We start from the raw sequence: 25,756 nt of genomic DNA on the forward strand, positions 1-25,756 counted from the left end.
GCCTCAACTCCCTACCTTCAAGCGCCCTGTGTGCTGTCTGCCCCGGAGTTAGAAGCACTGGCTCCACTGTAAGTCCTAGCTCCCCCCAAGCATTGGTTCCTGTCCCTGCGACCAATGCCATCCTCTTTTTCTGTCGCACTGTGCTGTGTTGATTTCTGTCTTCCCTGGTTCCCTCCCACACCAGACAGTTCCTGAGACAGTGGCCGGTCCTCTTGTTCCTATCGAGTGAGGCGCTAGGCACACAGAGGCAGCCCAGGGCAGGGCTCTGTCAGGAAGGAAATGGGTCCTGTGCTGGCTTTCGAGGTTTGTAACCATAGAGGTACAGCCGGCCATGGGCTGGAGGCCTTGCGACCCCTTCTGCTAGGGAAAGGTAGGGTGGCTACCAGTGGAGGAGACGGGGACAAGGACAAGCTCCCTGGAAAGGCCAGGGGGCAGCACAGCCCTGTAGGCCCAGCCAGGAAAGAAGGGGTAGTGAATCCCTCTGTCGCCATCCCATCAGCTCTGAGGAGAACTGGGAGCCCCAACAGATGTGCAAGGGTCCTGAGGCTGCCCTTGCCAGTGCTCTGAGGGAGAACAAAACAGGGCTGCTGCACATGGATGCTGGACCACATGGGAGATGACATTTGAGAGGTGACAGAGATATGGCTGAGGGGCATAGAGGGACATGGAAAGGCAGCCACATGGAGATAGAGACATGAGAGAGCTCAGAAATGGAAGTTGGACAGGTTCACCCCTTAGTCCCTATAGAGCGGGGCCCAAGACCCCATCCATGGTGGGCACACCTGGGCACCCAGGTGCAGATGGGCAGGAAGACCTGGGACACTGTGGCCATCACTGAGTCTCTGACCCCTGGGCCTCACCTGCTGCCAGCAGCACAGAGTTCATGAACTGAGACACCGTCTTCTGGAACCGCTTCTTGATCTCAGCCAGGGTGCGGCTCATCTTGGACACCTTCTCATCAGTGCTGATTCTGCGGGCCACCTGGGGGCGAGGTGGGCAGTGAGGGGTCACCACTTGCAGGGCAGGACGTGCTTTGGCTGCAGGGTGTGCGCTGTCCCCTTCCCCGTATACCCTCCAAGCAGCTGAGTGTCGCAGAATAGTCACCCCACAGGGCTGCATGGTCTCTGTTCCAGCCAGGTGTGGCTGGATCTCAGCCTGTAATCTCAGCACTCAAGAGGCTGAGGCAGCAGGATCACCTCAAGCTCAAGGCCAGGCTGGGACATATAGCATGACTCTGACTCAGAAATACATCAAAAAATTTAAGAATAATGTCCTAGTTCCGAAGCTCCTGGGAGTGTGTGCTGCCAGCCTCCCTCTGGTGGCACTGGAGGGCACCCAGGAAGAGCCCAAGCCTCCTCAAGCGTGGGATGGTGCTTTTAGCAGTCCCACATGATGCAGAGGATGGATGGGATTTGGGCCTCAGTAGCAAGGCTGGGTGGGCAGAGGACAGATTTTCTGGGAAGGCCAACATCGGCTACGTGTCCTTCCTCCCTTGCAGAGGCTTCATAAAGGACACCCGGCTAACAGGAAAGCCTGTCGCCTTTGATGGCCAGCCGCCGCCACTGCTCCTGGCTAATTTCGTTTATTCATCTGTAATTTATACCCAGCCTGCTTCTGAAAAGGATTTGAGCAGCTCTGGGCTAATAAAGCATTTCTATTGAGGCACCGCTGTGATGGATGACCTCAGTGGGGAGCCACCCCCCTCCACCCCCGGCTGTAAAAACTGGGCAGCCGCTCTGCCTGTCCCTGTGATGGGTGGCTTTTCTGGGAAGACGGCCCTGAGGAAACCATTTAACATGCTTCCTAGTGATGGCGACTCTGCGGGAGCAAGCAACTGCTCTACCCCAGCTGTCCTAGGTGTCCAGAGATTTTTGTGGAACCAGCCCCAAACCAGCACACACACGACAGGCTTGAAAAGGTTATAAAAGCCCCAGAACTGAGGTGTGTTAAAGTGACTTTCCGCATGTCTATACAGACAGGGATACTGAGGCCTGGCCAGGGAAGAGCCTGGCCTAGACCCCCTCTTCCTGGGGTGGGGTGGTGACAACGCTCAGGGTTCCAAGATGTAAGATGCACTGATCGCTGGCGCCTCAGGGTTTTGTGTTTAAATATCCCGGGATGCTGATTCTGGCAGTCAGGACCAGCATCCGGCAGTGCTGTTGCCATAAGACACTAACACGGTCTTCTAGGTGGAGGTCCTGGTCTATGGGACAGCACATACCCTGTGTCTCACCCAGAGGGGGCTGCGATCATGGTGCCCCCTTCATTCATGTGGTGCTATTCGCCAAGGCTGTGTTAACCTACTGGTCTGCTTATGCCTGTGTTAATCATGCCCAAGGTGGTTCTGCTTTCTGAGTTATTGTGTCATTTTAACAACATCTCAGCCTCCTCCTGCCCCCAGGCCTTCATGAACGTCCTGTGGTAGATACCCATGCTGGACGCCAGCACAGTAGCATAAAAATATAACACGAACTGCTTGTAAATGGTTAGCAGCCACATGAGAAATGTTTTGGAAAGTTGGAATTAGTCCTAATCCATGTTTATTTAGCACAGGATGTAAAAGTATGATAGTTTCAGCATGAAATAAAAATAGGCCATGATGAGGGCATCCCATGCCCTTCTGTCCCTGAGCCTTTGAGTGGCCGCATCTTCTCAGAGTATGTCTATGCTTGAGTCTAGACCTTGCGTGTCCCGCAGCTCAGCAGTCCTGAATGTGACAGCACAGCTTGGGACTTAGGTTCTAGCTGGCTGAGGCCACACTAAGGAGAGGCACACCAGGCTTAAGAGGCGGGGTGGGGGGGCCTTCCCTGGCCAGGAGGGCATGCGTGGCAAAGACTTGGGTGACTTTTCTCCCTGCTCAGGGGTCTCTAATGCACACATTCTGGTCCTCAGCTGCATTCTACACTTCAGAGGCCCCCAGACGGAGACTACGGGAGAGCAGAGCCTGACTGCAATTTGATGAGAATGGAGTTTCCTGATGTCAACCACCTCTGAACAGAAAAAAGAAACTAATAATTCCCTTTCCACCCACCAATGGTTTTGGGGCTGTGCAGAAATGAGACCACACAGAGTGTGTCCTTGACAGTGACTTTTAGAGCAAGAAGATGGAGCCAGTGCTTGGGATGAATGCAGCTACCTGCACGCTCTCTCTCTCCCCTTTCTTCCTCCTCTCCTTCCTTCCTTCCTGGTCCTGGAGGGGTAGAACCTATGCTCTATGCACACCCAGCGAGCCCAGCCCACAGTCAGTCCCTTTGGGGAAGCAGTGTGTCCTGGTGTCCTGGGACACCCTTCTGGCACACTTTCTCTCCTCATCCCTGCAATCCCTGTGTGCCCTCCTGACTGCCACACCTCACTAGTTAGACTAGATTATGCTGTGAAAGCTTTTGGCCCTGCTTGTGGGGAGAGCATCCGGAGCCTGGAGAGAGCACGGCTTCGTCTCTAACTCCCTGGCAGCCACCCTGGCTTGCCACGGTTCAGAGGAATCTCTGGGATCGGTGAATGAACTGATGGAGGTTAAGTGCGCCAGAGAAAGCACCGGGAAAAGCAGATGCAAGGTTTTCCTCCCAGAGCACACAGTGTTTCCTCCTGTATCTGCTCTGATGTTCTGATGCACACTTCTGTGTCCCTGCAGCACTGTGCAGGTGTGGCCAAATGTCCTCATGGCTCTGCTGGACCAGAGGCTCCCAAAGAGTTGGGCGGGCTTGGGTAGATGTTCCAGAGCTGGATCCTCCTGCTCAGCTCTTAGTTTATCAAACAGGCCAGGTCCCTTTGGAGAGGGAAGGGTGCTGTTCATGATTCTGCCATGCACTGTACATGTGGGAGCAACCCTGGGCTAACTAGAGGTGTGGTGCCTATTCCTGCTACCTGGAGCACATCCCGCTAAGCAAACTTGGGGACATTTCTCTGGGGCCCTCAAGCCATAGGGACTGTGTCCTCTTCACCTTCTCCAGCTCCAACCATGATGGTGACTTATACCAGCTCTGGGAAGACCCGTGGAGACCCAGTGAAGGACCGTAGTCCCAGTCTCTCCACCCAGGAACACTAGAAAGCAGTCAGGCTCCATCCTGCAGGGCTGTGCTCTGGGATTGAACTTATGCAGGCAGAATCACATCTGGTTTTAGAATTTTTCTTTTCTTTCTTTTTTTTTTCTGGTATGGAGGACCAAACTGAGGACCTTGTGCTTGCAACACAGGTACAGTGCCACTGACCCAAATCCCTGGCCTGGCAGAATCACATCTGGACTGGATGTATACAGATATTTTATTCTTCCTTCTCCCTGAGTGACTTAGATGGCATTTCCATTACACTGATGTTTGTAAGTCATCTAGAGATGATCTTGAGAAGGCTACAGGCTAAAAGGCAGCCTGGTGACCTGTGCATGTGCAGGAGGCCCCAGAACTGGTCCCTCCTCCTGTCACCAAAGCTGTTCTTTGCCGGCCTGGGTAGCAGGTGTTGGGAGGAACCCAGGGAGCCCCCAAATTGCTGGGGAGACTGAGTCATATGAAGAAATGCTGAATGGAGGCTGTGCAGCTGAGGCTGAGGGAGGGGGGACCCAACCTGGCCATGCAAGAGGGTAGAGGGACGCACTGGTGGCTTTCCTGTCCCATCACACCGCTCTGTGCCTGAGGCTCTCTCAGCACAGTGCTTTCCTTCATCCTGGCCTGGGTGCTACCTGGGGCGGGTCTTGTCCCTCAGCCGAGGCCACGTGAACATCTTGGTTCTCCTCCTTCTCTGCGGTGTGGGGCTCGAGATGGAGCCCAGGGCCCTGTGCATGGGAGGAGGACGCTGGCATCCTGCTGGAGAGACTAGGATGCACAGCTCCGGTTATCTTGCCCCCATCGGGGAGAAGCTCTGAGAATAAACCCAATCCAGAGGAGAACTGAGTTGGGGAGACTGCGGGATCCTTGGGGGCCTTGGCGAGCCATGCTGAAGCTGCATTTTCCGGGCTTTCGGTCCAGGTGCTCACCTGGTCTCTGTATGAGAGACAGCCCACAAGGGGTTCTACCGCCTCCCACTGCAGGACCCCTGCAGACACTAAGAGTGCAGGGAGGCAGAACCAAGCCTGGGCAGTGAATTATGCAATGAGGGCACAGGGGCCTGGGCAGGGAAGGAGAGGCGGAAAGACCTGGGGTAGGAGTGGGAGCACTGGGCTTCGGTCGCCATGCCTTACCCGCTTTTCGTGTGCCATCCCATGGGGACAGTTTCTAGCTGACACAGTGAGCATCACTGTCTCATTCAAGGATGTGAAGGTGACCACAATGGAGTCCTGCCCCAGCACCTTGAGCTTCAGCTGCTCATTTACCTGCAGGTGGAGAAGCCACTGAGACCCTGCCCTCCTTTTCTGGCTGACCCTCCACCCCTCCAGAGCCGCTTTTGGCCTGGAGCTGGGATAAGCTCTTTCCACTCCTCTGCTGGAACTGAGCTGCCATGGGGAAGGCAGAGGAATCTGTCTATGGTGGGAGTGACCTGAGGAAGGGACCAGTTCTCCTTCCCTCCATCCCAGCCTAGAGCCATCAGCAAGAGATACGGGGTCAGGCAGTGGGACCAGAAGCTGACTCTTCGTCCCTGAACAAGGTCACACTGAGTCCTGTCCCACAGCAGGCAGGAAGGCACAGGGCAGGCAGAACTAAAAGGGAACCCAAAGGAGCCAATGCCCACATGCTTGGTCCCTTCCCCTAAAGTCAGAAAACTGTCACCAACTCTTGCTTTGCACACAGCAAGAGACAGGCAAGAAAGGGAACAAGAAGCTACTTTCCCCACCCACTCCAAAAGAATAGGCTTCTGCCTCAGCAGGAGCCCAGGGAGAGCAGGTGTCCTTCCTGCAGACTCTGAGGCCTCAACAACACTGTTCTGCCTCCTGTTACGCCCTGTAGCTTCTCTGAACCTCCAAATCCCCACCCTGAAATGGCTGAAAGGCTATAATGAGGTTCAGATGTGACAGACGATGGAGGCGGCTCTGGAGCTGTGAAGGCCCTGCCCAGAGTGAGCCAGTGCCATCAGGGTGTGTGGGCCTCTGAGCAGTTCATATGTGCACAGCATGTTTGGCCATGGCGGCCCCATGCATGTCCGAATGTGCAGCCCTGCTCTGCTGAGCTCCCTGCTCCTCAGTGCCCTGGGTCCCCTGGGAACTCCTTCCTCCCACCCTCCAGCTATTGTCTGTATCTTCCTCCTCTCTGCCGTCTGGGCACTCATGCCCTCCCACCCTGAAGATGTGGAATTGTGACGAGGTGAGCCTGTGACATCTTTCACCTTGTCGCTCACTCTCATTTCTGGGAAGCTCTGCCCTCCCCATTCTGCTAAGAGGTACAGGATAGAGCTGTGGCTGAGAGCTCATGCCATACAGCAGGGCAGGGTTCGAGTGCTGGCGCTGCCACTACCCTGTGGGGTCTCACTGGGAAGGCTGTTAGCTTCTCTGGTGTGGGGACCAGAACAGATTCCTTCCATGAGGGCAATGAACACATTTCATGGGATAAACACGTATGAGGCCAGCATGGAGCGGCTGTTATTTATCATCTCTGCTGCCTGTGTGGCTTCTCCACATCCCCCTAGTGCTTCAAATGTGGGTGCTTTACAAACCTAGATAGAGCTTGTTTCCTTCAGAGGTCATTAGCAAGCCTGTCACATCCTCCCTGTCACCCCTCATCTCTCACACAGGTCAGGACCCACAGAAGCCCAGAGACACACTGGCATGTCTGAAACCATACTGATCCCCGGTCCTCTGGGAAAGTCTCTTTTCCCACTCACAGCCTATCATGGAGTCATCTGTAGTTCCCACCAACTCTCACCTATGCCTACCTACATCCTGTGCTGGGATGCCATGGTGTTCTTTCAATGAAATGGCTCTTTAAAGAGGTGGCCAATGTTTTTATCATGTCAGATCTGGCCCATAGCCACCCACTGGTCTCCCCTCTCCTGCCAGACTTCCACAGAGGCTAAGCTGAGCATTCCAGCCCGTGGAGTAAAAACTAACCAGCCAGTTCCACTTCTAGTACAGCTGAGCCAGCTCCTAACAGGCTGACCCTCCCCCAGAGGACTATAAATTTGAAAAAAATACTAAAACAGCTACCCAAAGGCTCCAAGACAAAAGCAAGAGCCCAAACTTAGAGAAGCAGCATGGGATGAATTTCAGATTCCCAGCCGTGGGTAGGCCATAGTCACAGCTGAAATCTACTACCTTCTTGGCTAGAGAGCCTACAGGCATGGCCTGGGGTAGCCAGGGGCACAGGAGCATAGGGAGAGAATCCCAAAGGGACAGCCAGGAAGGCCCCAAGGGTGTGTGAGCCACCCACATCCTGGGTGATACCTGGGCCACACATAAACTGAGCAGACAGTAAAGAAACTGCCCAAACTGCTGCCCGCTGCTGATGAGCTGTGTGATTAAGTCTAACCAAGTTCTTTGCCTGTTACAACAAGAACAGGGAGACCTTCAGAGAAGTACGTCGGAATTCAGGGGTACTACAGCATAATAGTCACAGCGTCTGCCTACAGTCCCCAAATTATTCAGCTGATACAAAGCTAGGGAATAGCAACTGATTCTCCAGGCAACAGAGTGCTCGCTTTGCCAGCACATATACTCAAGGCAATGGAGACCAACCCTGCCTGATGTGACCGCAGCATCACTGTTTTCAGACAAGGACTCTGAAGCAGCTAATTTAACTTTATTCAAAGAGGTAAAGGAAAATATACTTGTATGGAATCACAAAATGGTGAATCCTCAATAGAGACACAGAAGCTAAAAATAACTAAATGGAAATTCTAGAACTGATAACTGATATTTTAAAATTTCACAAGAATTACCTAATAGTGGAATAGAGATGACAGAAAGAAGCCAGTGAAGTTGGAGACAGGCAGGTCAAGAGAAATTATAAAACAGAGCTTAAAGAACCTTTGGAACAATATCAAAAGGTCTCAAATACATGTGATTAGAGTCTCAGAAAGAAAGAGGCGGGGGAAACACAGTTTTTATCTAAAGAAGCTTTAGATTTCCTAAATTTGGGGATATTAATGCATATAAATTTACTGATTTAAGAAGCTCAGTAGGGCCAGGGATTTAGCTCAGTGGTGCTGCTGCCTACCTCACAAGCACAAGGTCCCAAGTTTGATCCAAGGTACCAAAAGAAAAAAAAGGTCAGTAAACCCTCAATAGAAGAAACATGAAGAAAATCACTCCTAGATATTTCATCAAACTTAGAGAACCCAAGAAAAGAGAACATCTTAAAAGCTGCTAGAGAAAATGAGCTGTGATTTGAATAATGACAGACTTCTCATAGTAAACTATGAAGGACAGGCACAATGGAATGATGTCTTTAAAATACTGTAAGAAATAAAAGCCAACCCAAAACTCCATGTTTATAAAAAATTAGCTTAATTAAGAGATTTTCACAAAAGGGAAATAGAGGTGTTACAGCTGATCTGTACTTCAAGATACATCACAGGAAGTTTTTCTGGCTGGACAGAAGTGGTACCAGAGGGGAACTTGGGTTTTCAGGGGGATGACAAACACCAGGAGCATTCAATGCCTGGATAAAAACAAATCGGTCCAAGACAGCATGAAAATGCCCCACTTGACACCCAATGCTTCTTACCCCACCCTATATCCCACACCCTTTTCCCTGCCTTCCCCTCACAAGAAGCATTTGTGAACTTGAAGATGGCTTAGTCTGTCCAGAGCCAACCTTTTATAGGTGCTGCCTGTGCTACCTCTAAGTCTCCCTTCTCCTTCACCCCAATATTACAACTCCAGGGTCATCTTCTCTGACAGACTGCACTAACATCAGTTCCAGGGAACGTAACAACAACACACACTCTGCTGACTTCCCTTAGTGATGTCAGATTGTTTTGTCTGCATTATCTCATTCAGTTCTCACAAAAGCGGCATGAGGCAGAAGGGCAGGGCTGGTAACCCCACCACCCCCACCAGATAAAAAGCTGGTGAGACCACCAAGGTTTGGCAACATCAGCACAAGAACTCCACTCTGCACACTATCACCCCAGTTCTCTGTCTACTGGACACACACATACACACACACACACACACACACACACACACACACACGACATACAGTGCCTGCCATTAGCTGATGGAGATCTTGAGACAAACCTAGCCAGCATTGGAAATACTTGGGGAAACAGCAGAAATCCAAAGCTCTTGACACACCAACTGAGTCGGGGTCCCTTGGGGACTGTGCCTGGGCTCTTTATTTTGTTCAAAGTTCCAGAGGTAATTCAGATGTGCAAGCAGCCAAGACCATTTCATCACGGAGCTGACTGCTAATCACCACCCAGGTTGTGGGCACTGGAGAAGAGAGAGCCAGTCGGGCTGGGCATCATGGAGGAGGGAAATCTGAGTAAGGAAATCTGGAGGAATGTGGTCTTAGACCACATTCTAAGGATGAGACCCTAGGGGCCAGTGAAGAGGATACACCAAGGGAAGAGACAACAGCAACGCTGCCAACAGCAGCACCCTGAGTGCTTTTGTCCATAGCCCTCCCTTTGGGGGCTCAGGCCATCCTGGGTGGTTCTGTGTTCTGTGATCTTTCTCTGAATCCCAGTCCAATAAATGTGCCCCTCTATCCCAGCTCCCATCCCTGCCTGCCCTGTGCTTCATTACTTCTTTGGACCCTTAGTTCCTTGTGGGGTCTTGTTTATCTTTCTACCCACTATGTAAAAATTCTGCCCCTCAGCAGCTGAATTTGGCACTGTATGGAGGTGGGTTTGGTTGTCAATGCTGGGAAAAGGTGTGTACCACTGGCAGGCACCTATCTGGGCCCTGCTAAACATCCGTCAATGAGGTTCTAATGGAGTTAGTATTCATCCAACGATGCCAGTAGTGCCAGTGATGGGAAGCTCTGCCCTAATAGAGTGGCATGCACACTCAGTAGCTCCACTAATAAACTTAATATTAAAAAATCAGCATTATTGTTTAATAAATCTTTGGTGAATGGCTATGTGAACAACCAAATGGATGAAAAAAGTTTGTCTCTCAGCCAACTCAACTTCCAGTTTTATTTCATAAATAATAAAATTATGAAAACAGGAACTACGGAAACCAACATAGAATTGCTACTTCTTATTATTGACACTTATCAGCATTAAAAACACAGCTACTAGGTCAGAGATTTAGCTCAGTGGTTCCGCCACCTGCCTCACAAGCACAAGGTCCTGAGTTCGATCCCCAACCAAATCAATAAAACACAGCTACTAGGTCAGAGATTTAGCTCAGTGGTTCCGCCACCTGCCTCACAAGCACAAGGTCCTGAGTTCGATCCCCAGTACCAAATGAAAAAAAATATAGTTATCAACTATTGTAACTGTTACTTCACAAAAAAGGGCATTTATGCAATAAAAATATAACAATATTAATAATAAAAATTAAATAGGAATGACATTGCCACAACAAGTCAACACAGTAGCCACTAGTTGCTGAATGTGGTAGAAAGTGCACCTTAGCCCACCCTGGGCACTGCCCACCAATTGGGCCCGAAAATGTATCCAGGATCCTTAGCTTTCAGGCAGCCCCTGGCCAGGTGGTGCTGAGCAGTGTGTGGGAGGTGCTGTCTTCCCACACTGCCCACCATACCTTGTACTCCAGGGAGAGTAAAGTCTCCGTCTTCGATGTCCAGCTCCACTTGTGGACCACATAGCCCTTGTGGTCATTGGTGGTCCCGCCTTCCTCATCCAAGACCAAGACGTAGGGGCAGCTGGGAGACACAGTGGGGAGAGCTGCTGCCAGGCCCTAAAGGAAGCCCATATCCATGCAGGCTGGGAGCATCTGCTCCAGGCTAGAGCTTGGAGACCCATGACAGCCTGCTTCCCCTGCCTAAGATGACCTATGGCCTCTTGGCATCTGTTGAGACTACATGGTCTGTGGAGAGGGGTCAATCTGAAGGTAAGGACAGCATCAGGCCAAACTTAGGAGGGGAAGAAAGGAAATTTATGTTCTGTTACCCAGGAGCCTTAGCACACGAGAAATCAGGCATACAAATGGGAACTAGGAAATCTATAACATGAGAATAAGCCATCCTTTCCAAGAACAGTTCCTGACCAGAAGCCAGAAAAAAATCAACCTTGAGCTGGCAAGAACAAGTGCTTTCTTAAGAGTCTTCAGAAGTGGTGGCCACATCTCTCTGCCACCCACTCCTGATTCCAGATACTGTTCTTCACTAATGGATCCTTCTGTGGGGCCAGGGAAGGTGGCTCAGTGGTAGACTGTGCCTAGCACACATGAGACCCTGCAAACAGCTCTGTAAACATAAAAATGTTCTCCCATGAACTGACCAGCAGTTACGATGTTAGCACCTGGGGTGCCATGGTGAGGAAGACCTGAGAGCAGCCCTCCTCACTGCTATGACACAGACCCAACAGGCAAGGGCTAGCCTCTATGTGTCTACACTCCCGCAGGCACTGCTTTGCCCCTGCCTCACTGCCTGCCTCCCTAGACCTCTGGGCACATCCTGGACCCTCCTTTAACCAGGGATTCTGTCACCACCCCAGTCCCCTCACTATCCTAAAGGAGTTGAATGGGGGTAGATGTCTCCCAACCCACTTACTATGTCTTTAGGTTGTAGTGAACACAGCCCTGGCCTTCAGCATTGAATAGGGCCAGGAAGGAGTAGTCAGGTGTGTCGTTAAACAGGCAAGTGATGGCTCTCCCTCTGCAGCATGTGGGGATCTGACACACGGCAATGTTTCCAGAGGGATAGCTGGCAGCAATGGTCAAGTAGAGCTAACAGAATTTCTCTGGGTTTGCTCCATGGTGCCCACAGAAGCAAGCTAGATGTCAGAGTGTCAGCTGCCTGGTGCATCACTCCCTATCTTCAAAGATGCTGTCCACACTTTGCATATGCAATGATTCAATCACTATAGAAACCAATTACCACCAGGTGTTCTCCTGAGTCTTCTTTGTTTGGCACACAGCTGTGGCAGGTAGTATTATCTCCCTATCATAGATGAGCAGGGTTTCCCTGAGTCTGGTGGGTTTTGGATACAAAGGACTTCTGGTGCTAAAACCAGGAAAGTCCCAGGAAAACTAAGATGAGTTATCACCCTACTCACAAGGAATTTGGGGTAAAAAAAATGACCTGTTCATCACAAAGAAGGAGCAAAACAGGATCTGAGCTCTGGGCCCAGCAATATTTCTACTGCTGCCAGGCTGCTTCCCCTTCTGGCCAAAGAGGAGAGTGAGTGAGCAATGTCTTTCTGTCCCTTCTCTAGTTAAGGGGCCCCATGACAGCTGACATGACAGTGGGGTATAAAATTGGGTTGGGGATCTACTCGAGGGATTGATGGAACATACTTCTGGGTGTCCGTGTGGGTCATGGAGGTGTGACCTTGGGGTCAATATATTGTCCCTTGCCCCTTCCTCTCTGATGCTTTTCCCCTGCTCTACTTCCTGACTGCGAAGAACTAAACATCTTTGCTCCTCCGTGTCCTTCTGCCATGATGTTTCTGCCTTGGAGCAGCCAACCATGGGCCGAATCTTCTGAGACTGTGAGCCAAATTAAGCACGTCCTCCTTTAAATTGTGGGTGGCTCAGTAAGGAAAAAGCTAATACAGGACAAGAAAGTCATGATCCCAACTGAGCAGGACATGGTGTTGGCAGCTCTGTCCTGTATGCAGGAATCTCACAAGAAGTACCCCAGATAGAAGAATTTTAATGATTGGTACTGGATTGTGCCCTCCTAAATCTTTCTTACAAGCTGAAAAAAAAAAAGAATTAACATACAGAAATTTTAATAAGTGGTCTGGTAAAAATTCTTGAGCTGAATAATACAATAACTAAAAGAAAAACTTCACTAAACATCAGAATCAGATTAGATCAACAGGAGAAAAACACTGGTAGAAAGATATTATCAGTTGAAATAATGCAGAGTATGGAGCAGAAAGAATAAAGAGTGAAAAAATCCTATAATCCCAACACTCTGGGAGGCTAAGGCAGGAGGCTCACAAATTCAAATGAACCTAGGGAGTTTAACAATTTAGGGAGAATCTGTGTTTAAAAAAAAAAAAAGTATGCTAGGGAGTACTGAGGGTGAAAACCCTGGTTTCAAAAAAAAAAAAACAAAAACCCACAAACAAATAAAACAAACAAACAAAGAATAGAGACTCAGGGACCACCATGAACCATACTAACATATGTATATTGTGAGTTCCAGAAGGAAGAGACAGAGAAACAGAACTCCCCAAATTCGGTGAAAGACATAAATCTACATGTTCAAGAAGCTCAGCAAATCCAAGTAGGATAAGAGACACATTGTATCAACTGTCAAAAACAACCCTGGAAAAAGCAAGAGGGAAGAGATGAGGTTCAGGTGAGCCCTGGTGAGTTAAGGGCTAATTTCTCATCAGAAATTATGGGAGCTAGGAAGCAGCAAGAAAAAACATTCAAAGAGCTCAAAGAAAAAACACAAACTGTAAACCACAAAGTCTATTCCAATTTTAAAATAGCCTTCAGAAATGAAGAAATTAACACATTCCAGGTAAAAAGCAGCAGAGGAAGTTTAGTTCATCCCTAGCAGACTTTGGGAATGCTAACAGGAATTTTTCAGGCTGGAATGGGAGGACCAAAAAATAGTAGTCTAAAGCTATCCAAAAGAAAAGTACTGTCAAACATAACTTGATAAATAAATATAAAATCTAGCACTCTTGTATTTTTGGTTTATAATTTGGCTTTTTCCTACATGATTTGGATAACAGATGCATAAAACAGCAATTATAAATCCATACTTATAGGCAATTAATGTATATTTGAAGATGTTTTTTTTTTTTTTTTTTTTTTTTGGTACCAGGGATCAAACTCAGGACCTTGTGCTTTTGAGGCAGGAGGCAGAACTTCTGAGCTAATCTCTGGCCCTTGAAGATGTAATTTCTGATAAAGCAGAATTAAAGGGGGACAAATAGTTCTTGAGCAGAGCTTTATATACAATTGAGGCTAAACTGTTATTAATTCAAAGTAGTTTATCAATTAATTAAAACTAAAAAAAAACCAAAACAAAAAACCCCACTCAAATTAGTTCATCAATTGTAATACCCAGGTGTGCTGGATTCCTGGAGCTACCATAAAAAACCAACACAGACCTGGTGGCTCAAAAAGCATCAGGCATTTACTCCCTCAGAGTTGAGGAGGCTAAAATTCTGCAATCAAGGTGGCAACAGGGCTATGGGAGTGGAGGCTCCTGGGAAAAATCCTTCCTCACTCTTTCTGGTTTCTAGTGGCTACCAAGGACCCTTTGCATTCTCTAGCTTACAGGTCATCATCCAGTCTCTGCCTCAGTCACCACATAGCCTCTTACCTCTATGTTGTCTGTTTTTCCTCTTCTTGCGGGTCCACTGGTCACTGCAGCAGAGCCAGTATAGTTCCACAAAACTGCATCTTAATAATCCTATCTACAGAGACTGCACTTCCAAACAGATATGGGTTGGGGGAGATACTACTCAACTGATGCAGACAACAGAGTAGGCCACAAAACCTCAATACATTTTTTAAAGAGTGAAACCATAGAAAGTATCATTTTCTGATCACAGTAGAATGAAAGTAAAAGGAAGGAGATTTGGAAAATTCACAAGTTTTAGAAATGAAACAGCACATTCTTATACAACCAATGGATGAAGAAGTCACAAGGGAAATTAAAAAATACTTTCAGATGAATGAAAACAAAAGCAGAACAGACCAAAACTTATGGGAGAGGGTGGCAATCCTTAGAGTGTACATCTAGAAATAGCCACGTTAACAGAGAACAAAGGTCCCAAGTCAATAACCCAACAATATACTTGAAGGACCTAGAAAAGAAGAATTAAACTAAAGCAAAACTGGGAGGAAGGAAATAGTGACAAGAAGGGAGAAAGACAAAATAATGAGAGAAATAGAACAAAGCCAAAGTTGATTCTTAGGCAGAATCAATAAAACTCACAACACTGAACAAGAAAAGGAGGACTCAGATTCCTAAGATAAGAAACAACAGTGGGACCATGCTACCAACCTCACAGAAACAGACGATCATAGGGAAAAATATGCATAATTCTACACTAAAATGTTAGATGACTTGAGGAAAGAAATTCCTAGAAACAAAAACTACCAAACATGACTTGAAAGGAATAGAAAAATCTGAGTAGACTTAACAGCAAATAAAGAGAGATGAGCAGGACAAACAAAAACCTAACAAAAATGAGTGTGTGACCAGCTAGCTGTACCAAGCACGTAAAGAAGAATTAACTCCAATCCCTCTCACTGGCTTCTAACTTGGAGGAGCAGGCCTGAAAACTTCCTTACCCAGTCTATGAGGCCAGTGTATTTCTGATGGCAGGTGCAGCACAGACACGACAGAATTCCAGACCAGCATCCCTTGTGTGCGCATGCGCACATGCACACACGCCCCTTCAACAGTACATTAAGGGACCGTGCACCATATCCAAGGAGGGCTTACCCAGGGATGCAGGTGGTTCACCCACAAACTCACTCACACAATGCATCAACTAGAGATAGAATAGAGGGGATCACATGATCATCTAAATTGATCAATAATAAGCACTTGCTGGGCGTGTTGACACACATCTATAATCCCAGCACTCGGGAGGCTGTGGCAGGAGGATTGCCATGAGTTTGAGACCAGTCTGGGCTACATAGTGAATTCAGGGTCAGTCTCAACTACATAGTGAGACCCTGTCTCAAAAAACAAACAAAAAAACAAATAATAATAGGCACTTGACAAAGTCCAACACTCTTGCGATAAAAAAGAAAAACCCCTTTGGGATAATAAAGGCCACATATAAAACAAAACCAATATTCAGTGGTGAGAGAATGGAAAAAAATTTCTTCTCAGATTCAGAATGAGTGAGGAGGCCTGATTTTACCACTCTGTTCAATGTTGTACTAGGAATTCTGGCCACAGCCTGACTGGGCAACAGAAAGAGAGGAAAAGCCTCCAAAACTGGGTGGGGGGAGTAAAAATATCTCTACTTGCAGGCGATATGGTCTAATATATAGAAAATCCTAAAGAATGCACCCAAAAAGCCTAGAGTTAATGAATGTAGCAAAGTCGCAGGACACAAGGCCAATACTCAAAAGTCGGTTGCCCACAGACCTGGGTGCCTTGCCCTTCAGGCTTCCCTTCCTTATGGTAGTTTGTAGTTTTCAGTGTGCAAGTCACCCCCTTGGCTTCATTTCTCAGTATTTTATTCTTCTTGATGCTATTGTACCTGGTATCTTTTTCTTCTGTTCATCCCTGCCCTGTTGCTCACACAGTGTTTCCCAGAATGGGCTGCTGGTGGTGCTCAGGGTCAGACGCTGTAATCCTGTTAACGGCCAAGATGATCTGTGGAATGGGGGATTCCAAGCCCGATCTTGCTGGCCATTTGCATAAATGGACCTCAGAATTCATATGGAATTGCAAGGGACACCAAATAACTGAAATAGTTTTGGAAAGGAACAGCAGGCTGAGAGGGCTCACACTTGTTGATGTAAAAACTTACTACAAGCCTTCAGTAATTAAGAAAGTGGAGGGCAGCCTGAGGATAGGCCTGGGACAGATTACAACTGAATGTGACAAATGACTCTGTCTGCAGTCTACCTATTTTGACCAAAGCGATGGAGAACTGGATCAAATGTCCATCCACATCCAAAGACTGAAATGACAAATGGTAAAACTAACTCAAAATACATGTGAGGCCTAAAAGTAAGAGTTCTATACTCAACACCAAAAATAAATTACTTAAAAAGAACTTTCATACATCAAATACATCAAAGAATGTTGTCAAGAGAGTGAAAAGACAATGCACAGAATGGGAAAATATTTGGGATCACAGATCTGATAAGGGCATAGTACCCACAATACCTGATACATTTATGATCCCTAAAAAAGGACAGACAACTCCACTGAACATGAGCGCAGGTCTTGAATATACATTTCTGCAAAGATCAACAAAGAAAAGCCTACAAAAGGCACTCGGCATCACTGATCAGTAGGAGAACATGAGTCAAAACTAGTGCAATTCCTCACTCACCACTGCAGATGGCCCCGAGGTCTGAGGGTGGCCAGTACACCACAAGGAGGGTGGACTGTTTCCACCTGTGCACTTGCCCGCCCGTCCGTCATCTCTGTGTGAACAGAGTCCACAGCTGGCCCCGCACTCCACAGACGCCACCAGGGGAAGTGTTTTCCAAACCTACTTTCATTCGCAGAGGGATCACACAGGGGGTCACATATATGGCCATTTGTGCAGAGTGACACAGAAATTCCCTGGGTGGTCACTGGGCCCTACTGAGGGATGCAGTGTCACCTAGAAGAATGGAACCCAGCCCCAGCCTCTTACAACCTCTGAAGAGGAAAAGCACCAGTGCCAGATGTGAGCAGTGTTGGGGCAATAATGGCCCAAGACTTGGGGCAGCCCTGCTCAGGGGGGCCTTGAAAGTCAGGATGGGAGACAGCGCAGGGTGCAGCCCAGCTCCTCCTAACAGGGCAGACAAGCCCTGGTGGGGAGGGTGAGGAAGCAGGAAGCCCCCACCCCCACCCGTGCCAGCACAGCTCCCACCTAAGGTCTGCTGTGGCCCTGAAGGGTGGGAGTGATGAATGGATTCATTTACAGAGAAACAATAAGGCCTCTTTGACAGGGCGCTTAAATTCTGAGCTCCCTGTTTAGGGCAGAGGAACCCAAATGCGCCCTGGGGCCTGACTGATGTGGAAGTGGCTGGGACAGTCCCTCCTCCCTCTCCTCCACAGGCAGGTGACCCCCACGTCCAATGAGGCTGCACTTGCCTTTTCTCTGTCTCCCGCTTTCATTGGGGATGTTGCCACCAAATTCCTGTGTGACACTCAGGAGGTCACACCATCCCAGCGGGTCTGGATCCCCATTTCCACAGAGAAGGCCCAGAAACGACAGCCGGGAGGATTCCCGCATCAACATCACAGCCCGGAGTGGGCAGGTCCATGTCAGAGCCCCCTCATCTGCCTGCAGTGCCTACACCCCAATGCCGCCCCTTGTGCTGGAACCACAGATGCTCCTCAGGTGTGCGACCCCTTGTCTCAGACTACAGTAGAGAGGGCAGCAGCTCAGGCTCCCCCTCTAGCTGGAGTGTCCTTTCTCAGAGAGAAGCTGTGTCCCCTTCTGCCCCTCGTTTACCCATAGCTTGCACCCAGTGGACCTCAGCGTAGACCAGTTGGGCCAGGACCATGGGGATAGAGTCACAGAGGCCACAGCCTGGCAGCCACAAGGAGAGGTCTCTAGCCTCTGGTCTCCTGCATCCCTGAGGGCAGGGCAGTGGTGCAGACAGTCCCTCGCCTGGGCTGGGGTTGGCGTGCTCCTGCTGACCTGAACTGAACTCAGGGCTTCATCAGCTGCTCCTGCACCCGAGCTGCACATCCCCCAGCTGAGGCCCCGCAGGCCTCTCTATTGGCCAAGAAGCACACAGGCAGCACTAAGAAAGGATATTATACGAAGGAGGAGCCATCGTAGAAGGTGTAGTGCAGCTTGTTGGGCTTCCTGGGGGACTTCCAGTCCTGTGAGTGCCGGCTCGGCCGGATGGAGAGCTGGAGAGGGCCGGGGGTGGGTACCGGTGCCCCCGCGGTGTGGGCACTTGCATGGGTACTCAAGCCCTGTGAGTCCCCTCTGGCTGATGACGCTGGCTGAGAGGGGGGCTTTGCTTTGTAGTTGCGCAGGACCATGGGGTAGAAGACGTTCCGCCCTTTCCACAGGGCCTTCTCAGCTTCTCTGCAGGAAAGGAGACCAGTATGTCCTCTGGAACCAGGCCCTCACTCCTGGGCTGCACCCATCCCGACAGTGCTGGGCTCAGAGGGTCAGGACTCTGGGGACGAGGGTCCTGGGATGTCCCCAACCTGGAGGTGGGTGGGAAGGTGGCCCCTGCCCCATTCTCTGCCCAGTGTCCCGGAGGCCAAAAGACTTGGATACGAGATGCAAAGTGGTTTGAACACTCTTCGTGGTCTGGGTCTTCGGGGAAACGCTGCGTCACTGGGGAGGCCTTGTGAACCCACAAATCGGCAATGCCATGAGTCACCCGTGGCACTGCTCTTTATTTGTTCTGAAAGGTGCATTTCTTCCTTTGGTAGAACAGTTGACAGATCATGTTAAGAAACGAATGCTAAGGTCGGGAATGTCGGTCAGTGGTACAATGCCTGTCTGGCAAGCACAAAGTCCTGAGTTCAATCCCCAGTAGTGGAAAAAGAAAAAAAAAAAATCTTTAAAAAAAAAAGAAGGACTACCAGGTCTAGAGCCATGACTCACAGGCACCACACCAAGGTGCCTGGGCCGGTCAGCTGCCACAGAGCCTAGAGCTACCCTGTGCTCCCTCTGCATCTGGGAAAGGCCTGGAGCTCCCAGGTGCCAGGCCCATATCCTTTGGGCACACAGGGCTCCCCAGGAGCACCTGTCCCACCCTGCCACCCGAACTCACATGTGGCGACACATCTCCCGCAGCTTCTCTCGGGCCTCAGGGCAGGGGTCACTGAACTCCGTGGCGTTGTCGGAAGAGGTGCCCATCGCTCGCAGGGAAGGCGGCCTGCTGAACACGTCTTCCAGCAACTTTGATTTACCTGCAGTCAGAGGTGAGAGGTTAGGGGAGTTTCTGGAAAACAGGTTCCCCATCTGGGTCACCTAAAGGAGGGAAAGAGCTCGGCAAAAGCCCTGGGAGGACATCTGTGCCCTGGGGTGGGCCTCCTTGGGTGGCTGCTCCTTCTGGTGATGGCAAAGGGGACATCAGGGCTCACAGGGCAGAGGAAGGGGACAGCAGGAAGTGGCAGGGACAACTACAAAAGTGGGCTCAGATCTGGGCTGCTTCTGCCTGCCCATGACCAACCTCCTTTCCAGGAAGGAGTGCAGCTGAGGAGGGCAGTTACACAACCATGGGTGGCAGAGTAAGACCATGCTGCCAGCTCCCTTGTCTGCGTCATGGGCACCAGCAGGGCTCACTGGGTCGTCACAGCCCAGAGAGGCTGAACCTGTCGTCTGTCCTTGCTCACCTACTGCCTGTCCCTCCCTTCCTCCTCAGTAGGCCAGAGTCACTGGGCAGATTCCAGTTTCCGGCTGTGTGGCTACAGAGCCCTCTCTGAGCACAGAGCCTTGTGCACGGGGAGAGCTGAGGCTAGAGAGGGATAAGGAATGGAGCACCTTGGGATGAACAGTGTGCAGGGGGCCAGGACTCTGCTGAGCTCCACTGGGTGTCCCCTAGGCAGCTGTACAGCCCTACTACAGAGCCCAATCTGGGCACCTGGTGGGTCTCTGACCCTCCCAACCTCCACCCCCCCACCATGTGCCAGAAGAGCCGCTGGGGACCTGGTCACCTGGTTTCTTCTTGACTTCCTTCCCTGTGGACAGGGAGAAGCTCAGGCAAGCCGTGGAAGACTGGTAGATCAGTTGGTAAGGTGAGTTCACGCCTATGGCCGAGATGTCTATGGGGGACTCTGAGGAGGGAGACAGCAATACTTCTTCTCATCTTAAAGTTTCTAATGGTTTTCAAATCGAAACAACATGGGCTTCCTGTTTCCATGGTTTGGCTGGCCAGCATTCTATGGCAGTCCTGGAACAGGAGACTTTCTAAGTGTGGGCTGCTGGGGTACTAGGGGACATCTTTAGGGCCCCTCATCAATGTCCCTGCCCCCCAATCTCTCAAGAATGACTTGGCACCTGAGCTGAGAGCAGCAGCAGGCATGGGGCAACATTACTCTAAGAGCACTCTGAGGGCTGCACCTGCTGAGAAGGCAAACCCTAGGCCGGCAAGGAAAAAATTAAGGATTGTCCATTTTCCTTATCAGCCACAGAAGCAGACCTCCTCCAACAATGTACCAGTCTCTCCCAGAACCGCACCATCCATGAGATACCTCACCACTGAAGATTCAAGTTTGGAGCCGAGTAGGGTGGCTCACACCTGTGTAATTCCAGCTACTCAGAAGGCTGAGGCAGGAGGATAGCTAATTGTAGCTGAGCCCAGCCCGGGCAATTTAGCAAGACCTTATCTCTGAATAAACAGACAAGTAAATAAATGGGGCTGGGGATGTAGTTCAGTGGTAGCATGCTCTTAGGTTTGATCCTCAGTCTCAGAAAAAAACAAAAAAACAAAAACAGAATTCAGACTTCCCAGCCTCATTGCTAGTGGAAAAGCCCAATACTTTACACAAACTCCACTGAATCAGCCTCTCTTCCTCTCCAGTGTGGTCCCGTTCCTGATTAGGGTGGGAAACATTCAGCAATTCATTCATTCATTACAACTCAAGTTCACAGAGAAAAATGTCAGGTGGACAAAGTCTGACGCTCTGGACTGGATCCCAAGCATCCCCAAGCCTCCTCCAGCCTGTGATGCTCCAGGGGGCGTGAGGCCTAGGGCAGAAGCCCAGTCGTGGGGGTGTGGCCTGGAGGGCCTGGATCCTGCCCCCCAGCTCCCTGTCTGCTCCCCAGACCCATCACAGGCCCAAAATTAAGGGCCATGGGGGGTGGTCTGAGCCCAAAAGTCTCTCTTCCCTTAAAGCTGAGTATCTGTCACAGTGACAGAGAGCTGACAACCATAACCAGCAGCTCCACGCTGGATAATACAACGCGAAGAGGACCTGTACAGAAGAACTCGTACATAATGCCGTCTGATTCAGCGGAAGTGAAAAGGCTAACAAGGGTCAGAGCTGGTGAAGCTCTGATGGAACCCACCCGCTCTGATAGTACAGGTAGTCCACGCAGAAAGCATTATTTGGGGAGAAAAGCCACACACAGACTGCACCCTTCTGACCGATGATCCTTCCTGGGAAACGATCCCACGACCAAAGTGTGAGCTCAGCGGCCACGCTGTGCCAGCCCGGCTGAGAGTCAGGCAGGGAAGGCCACTGGAGAAAGGGGCAGCCTTGAGGCTGCAGAGCCTGCTGGAAGCAGCTGTGGTCTGTCAGGTGCAGGAAACCAAGGAACAGGGAAACTGCCGAGTGTAAAACTCTGGGTGCACGCGTAAGAACAGGAACCAGCAAAGAAAGGGCAAAAGTGAAAAATGGCCTTCTGTTAGATATGGCAAAGTGGTTTATTTTCTGGACATTTTGTTTTATTCTATCTATCATATATCTATGATCTATCTCTGTTTTTGGTAGTGGGGATTGAACCTAGCACCTTCACAATGAGCAATATCCTCAGCCCCTTCTTTTTACTTTTGAGACAAGGTCCTTGCTAAGTCCCTAGTTCCATCTTTCAGTTTCTTTCTACCAGATGCACTCATTATTGGGCATTCAACCTCCACCCATGCAGGAAAGCCTGGCAAAGATACTGATGGTGGGGAGAGAGAGAGAGAGAGAGAGAGAGAGGCAATGGAGGCTGACGCTATAGGTGAGGGCAAATGGTTATGAGATATAAGGCTTAATGCTTCCCTATAAGACCTCCTAACAGTGAGTACTTGTAAGCATTAAAAACAAACACTTATTATACCCATTTTAAGATAGAAAACGTCACCAGGAAAATTGATTTTATAAATGATCATCCAGGTGTGGTGGCGCACGCCTGTAATCCCAGTACTCAGGAGGCTGAGGCAGGAGGATTGTTGCAAGTTCAAGGCCAGTTTGGGCTACATAGTGAGTTCAAGGCCAGCCTGGATTACACAAAATAAATAAGTAAATAAATATTTTTTAAAAATGGGCCAAGGGCCTGAATGGATTATTTGTCAAAAGAAGATGTCCAAATAGCCAACAGGTCTATGAGGGAAATGTTCAGTGTTGTGAATCATCAGAAAGCAGGGATCCAGAGCACAGTGAGACACTACTTCGTGTCAGGGGAGCAGCTCTTACCAGAGACAGGACAAGGGCTGGCTGGCCAGGAAGTAGGGCAAAGGGAACCCTACTGCGTGTTGTGGGTATGTGTGGGAACTGAGTGGAGGGTCCTCAAGGGTCTGAGAACGAAACTATTTAGAGTCCAGCAACCCCACTACAGAAGTAGATCCAAGGAGATGGATTCAGTATTCAGGAGACGTCTACACCTCGACCCCTCTGCAGCTCCATTCACAACACTAGATTTTGAACTATCCTTGGCGTTCATCAGCAGATGGATAAAAAAAGTGTGGTTCGTAGCTAAAGTGGGATACTATTCAGCCCTTTAAAAGGAAATCCTGTCTTTTCTGAGACAGAGATGGGCCCGGAGCACACTGTGCTAAATGTAAGAATCCAGGCACACAAGTGGAATGCCACGTGATCTCACACAGGCAGAATCCAGAACAAATGCACGGACGTGGAGAGTTCACCAGGGCTGCTGGAGCCCAGGTGGGGCCAAGGAGCAATGCTGGTCCTAGGTGCGGACCCAAAATGCCTAAAGTTGGGGCCCTAATGCACGGTGCGGGGAGAAAGCTCATATTATAGCTGCACAATTGACATCTGCTAAGAGGGAGACGCGTGTTCCCCCAGCACACACACACACAAATGGGTACGGTGTGAAAACAGAAAGGAGGAAGGTATTACAGATCCTGCTGGGCCTTGGCCGCCTTGGACGGAGACCACTTCCTCTGGGCCCTGTTCACACTTTTGCACTTGTGTTTTGTGCATCATCACTCTGCATGCTTCTAAACTCAGTTAAGGGCACCACGCTGCACCCGTGCCCACTTCTGCGTACGGTGTGCATGCTGTGCTGCCTGACTCTTCTCGCCTCTCTGGTCCTGCTGTCTTACTGGGCCCTCATTTGCTACTCTCACCGAGGGCCATCTACACAGTCCTCCTGGGCTGGTGACTGCAGTGCAGGGACAGACACCGCTCCCCATGGACGAGGCCAAGTGACTGAGGACATGGAGTCAGCAGAGACCCCTCACACCTAGACAGCACAGTGGCATTTTTGTGCTGGCACAGCGGATGCAGAGTTTTCACAACTGGCCCTTCACTCCAGACCTGAGAGCACAGCTCGAGAGACTGCCCAGAGCGCCTAGGGACCCCTGCCGCTGCACCCTCACTGTCACTGTGCAGAAGCCCACCCTCTGGATGGCGTGCTCCACCTCTCAGGCCTTCGGTGGGTGGCGTCTGTACCCACCTTTCCCCGTCTCCTCCACGAAGTAGCCACTCCTCCCTGCAGTGCCCATCAGACAGTCGAAGGCCACCTTCTTGGCACTGAGGTGCAGGAGCTGGCTGGCTTCCACAAAGCGCCGGGTGATGTCCATGGGGTCAGCACCTGTGAGGGAGTGGTCAGAGGAAACACATTTCTCTCTGTGGGCCAGGAACATCCAGACCTTTGCCGAGGGCTTGGGAAGTGAGAGAGGAGCCCAACTCCTGGCATCAGCATGGGGTCTTAGAGCAGGTCTGCTGCTGAGAGCTATGCACCAGGATTCTGCTGCCCCCACTACCTCCCTTTCTACCCCCAGGCCGGGCACTGGGCCTGATCATTGCTGGCACAAGAAGTGCCAGCCTTGCCCCCAGACACCCTCAGCCAGAGGCCCCCAGTTCTCAGACTCCCTGTGCTCTGACTGCCCGGCTCTAACCACTGCCACAGCTCTCCACATTGCAGGCCCCACAGGGAGCCCATTTGGGATACAGCCATCATCACTCTGAGGCCCTCACGTGTCCACCCAGGTATCTTGAAACTTTCTCTGTTCCTGTTGAGGACTCAGGGCAGCAGGGATAGCAGGAGGATGGGGAGGAGCGGCAGGGGTAGAGGGGAGGATTTCACTTCCTCAGTCCACCCTCAGCCACTGCTCCTTGTCAGTGCAGGCCGGATATATCCAAGGTCAGCACCCCTTATCCACATGCTGGTGACCAGAAGTATCTTGGATTTGGGACTTGTTTGGAGTTGGGAATATCTGCAGATTTGGGGGGAAATAACACAGCCCGAGCGTCTTCGTGTGAGACCGGCTGGTGTTTCCTGCACACAGTTCTCACTATTCTCAGTCTAGCTGGGCTGTGGCCGAAGCCCGTCAACAGCGCCTGCTGTGATGTCGCGCTGGCACTCAGCAAGGGTGAGTTTTGGGGGCATTGCAGAGTTCCGACTCCCAGCTGGGGATGCTTTCCCTGTATTCCTCTGGCTGGAAGTGGGGGCCCCAGGGAGGTGCCTTACCAGATGCGGCCTCCACCATGACCCTCATCTTCAAGGCAAGCAGCTCTGTCAGCAGGTGCACCGACTGCCGCTGAAACCTGTGCAGCGTCTCCTGCCCCACTGGCGCCTTGCGCGCAGGTATGACGGAGTTCGGCTGCCCTTGCGCCTTGCGCGCAGGTATGACGGAGTTCCCGGCTGCCCTGGTGATGGTGGACACCGGGGACTGGGGTGTTGGGGGCTGGGGCAGCTTCCTTTGGGCCGGCGCTGGGGTGGACTCCACCTGTACCACCAGGGGGGCTCCGAAGTTGACCTCCAAGCCTGGGATGTTGGACTTAGTGGGCACCATGGGGTCGGCGATGAGCTCTGCCCAGGTGAACTCGAAGATATTTCTGATGCCCTTGGGCACGGCGATACCCGAATGGCGGCAGAAGGCGAGGAGCTTGGAGATGTGAGCCAGCAGCTTGGGGGCCATGGCCAGGTACTGGTGGTAGAGCTCCCGGTTACTCTTGACATCGCCCATGCTGCCTGAGCACATGTGCCGCTAGGTGACGCTGTGCATCTTGGAAGACAGGGACCGCAGCTGTGAGGCTCAGCACACCTCTCCAAGTGAGGGAGGAGAGCCAGAGTTCTTACCTAAGGAGAGGCTGTGGAGGTGGGTGGAGTGGCCGTGCTGGGGTGGCCCTGATGGGTCGCAGAATCAGGGCTTCCTGTCCAGGAGGCAACAGAGTCACTGTTACTGACCCTGGGGTTCCCAGAGGCAGTGACACTTGTGAGCCACTCTAGG

General features: G+C 50.6%; 1 protein-coding gene across 2 annotated transcripts in view; it reads right to left on the minus strand.

Moving 5' to 3' along the window:
* Window positions 1-25,756, minus strand: part of CUNH3orf20 (chromosome unknown C3orf20 homolog) — a 47,230-nt gene that overhangs the window by 15,205 nt on the left and 6,269 nt on the right. The window contains exons 5-16 of one of the 2 annotated variants that reach the window (XM_033759746.1): window positions 25,606-25,679; window positions 24,994-25,531; window positions 23,977-24,114; window positions 20,289-20,408; window positions 19,403-19,541; window positions 18,424-18,702; window positions 11,550-11,702; window positions 10,580-10,700; window positions 5,171-5,302; window positions 4,673-4,765; window positions 861-981; window positions 16-105 (exon numbers count right to left, since the gene is read on the minus strand). In XM_033759746.1, coding sequence (XP_033615637.1) covers window positions 16-105; window positions 861-981; window positions 4,673-4,765; window positions 5,171-5,302; window positions 10,580-10,700; window positions 11,550-11,702; window positions 18,424-18,702; window positions 19,403-19,541; window positions 20,289-20,408; window positions 23,977-24,114; window positions 24,994-25,507 — 1,900 coding nt within the window. In that variant the 5' untranslated portion in view covers window positions 25,508-25,531; window positions 25,606-25,679. The remainder of the gene's footprint in view (window positions 1-15; window positions 106-860; window positions 982-4,672; window positions 4,766-5,170; window positions 5,303-10,579; window positions 10,701-11,549; window positions 11,703-18,423; window positions 18,703-19,402; window positions 19,542-20,288; window positions 20,409-23,976; window positions 24,115-24,993; window positions 25,532-25,605; window positions 25,680-25,756) is intronic. The other variant, XM_033759747.1, reaches the window with a different exon arrangement.

This window comes from Fukomys damarensis, unplaced genomic scaffold (genome assembly GCF_012274545.1).
Source record: "Fukomys damarensis isolate Sample0158 unplaced genomic scaffold, DMR_v1.0_HiC HiC_scaffold_37, whole genome shotgun sequence".
Lineage (NCBI taxonomy): Eukaryota > Metazoa > Chordata > Mammalia > Rodentia > Bathyergidae > Fukomys > Fukomys damarensis.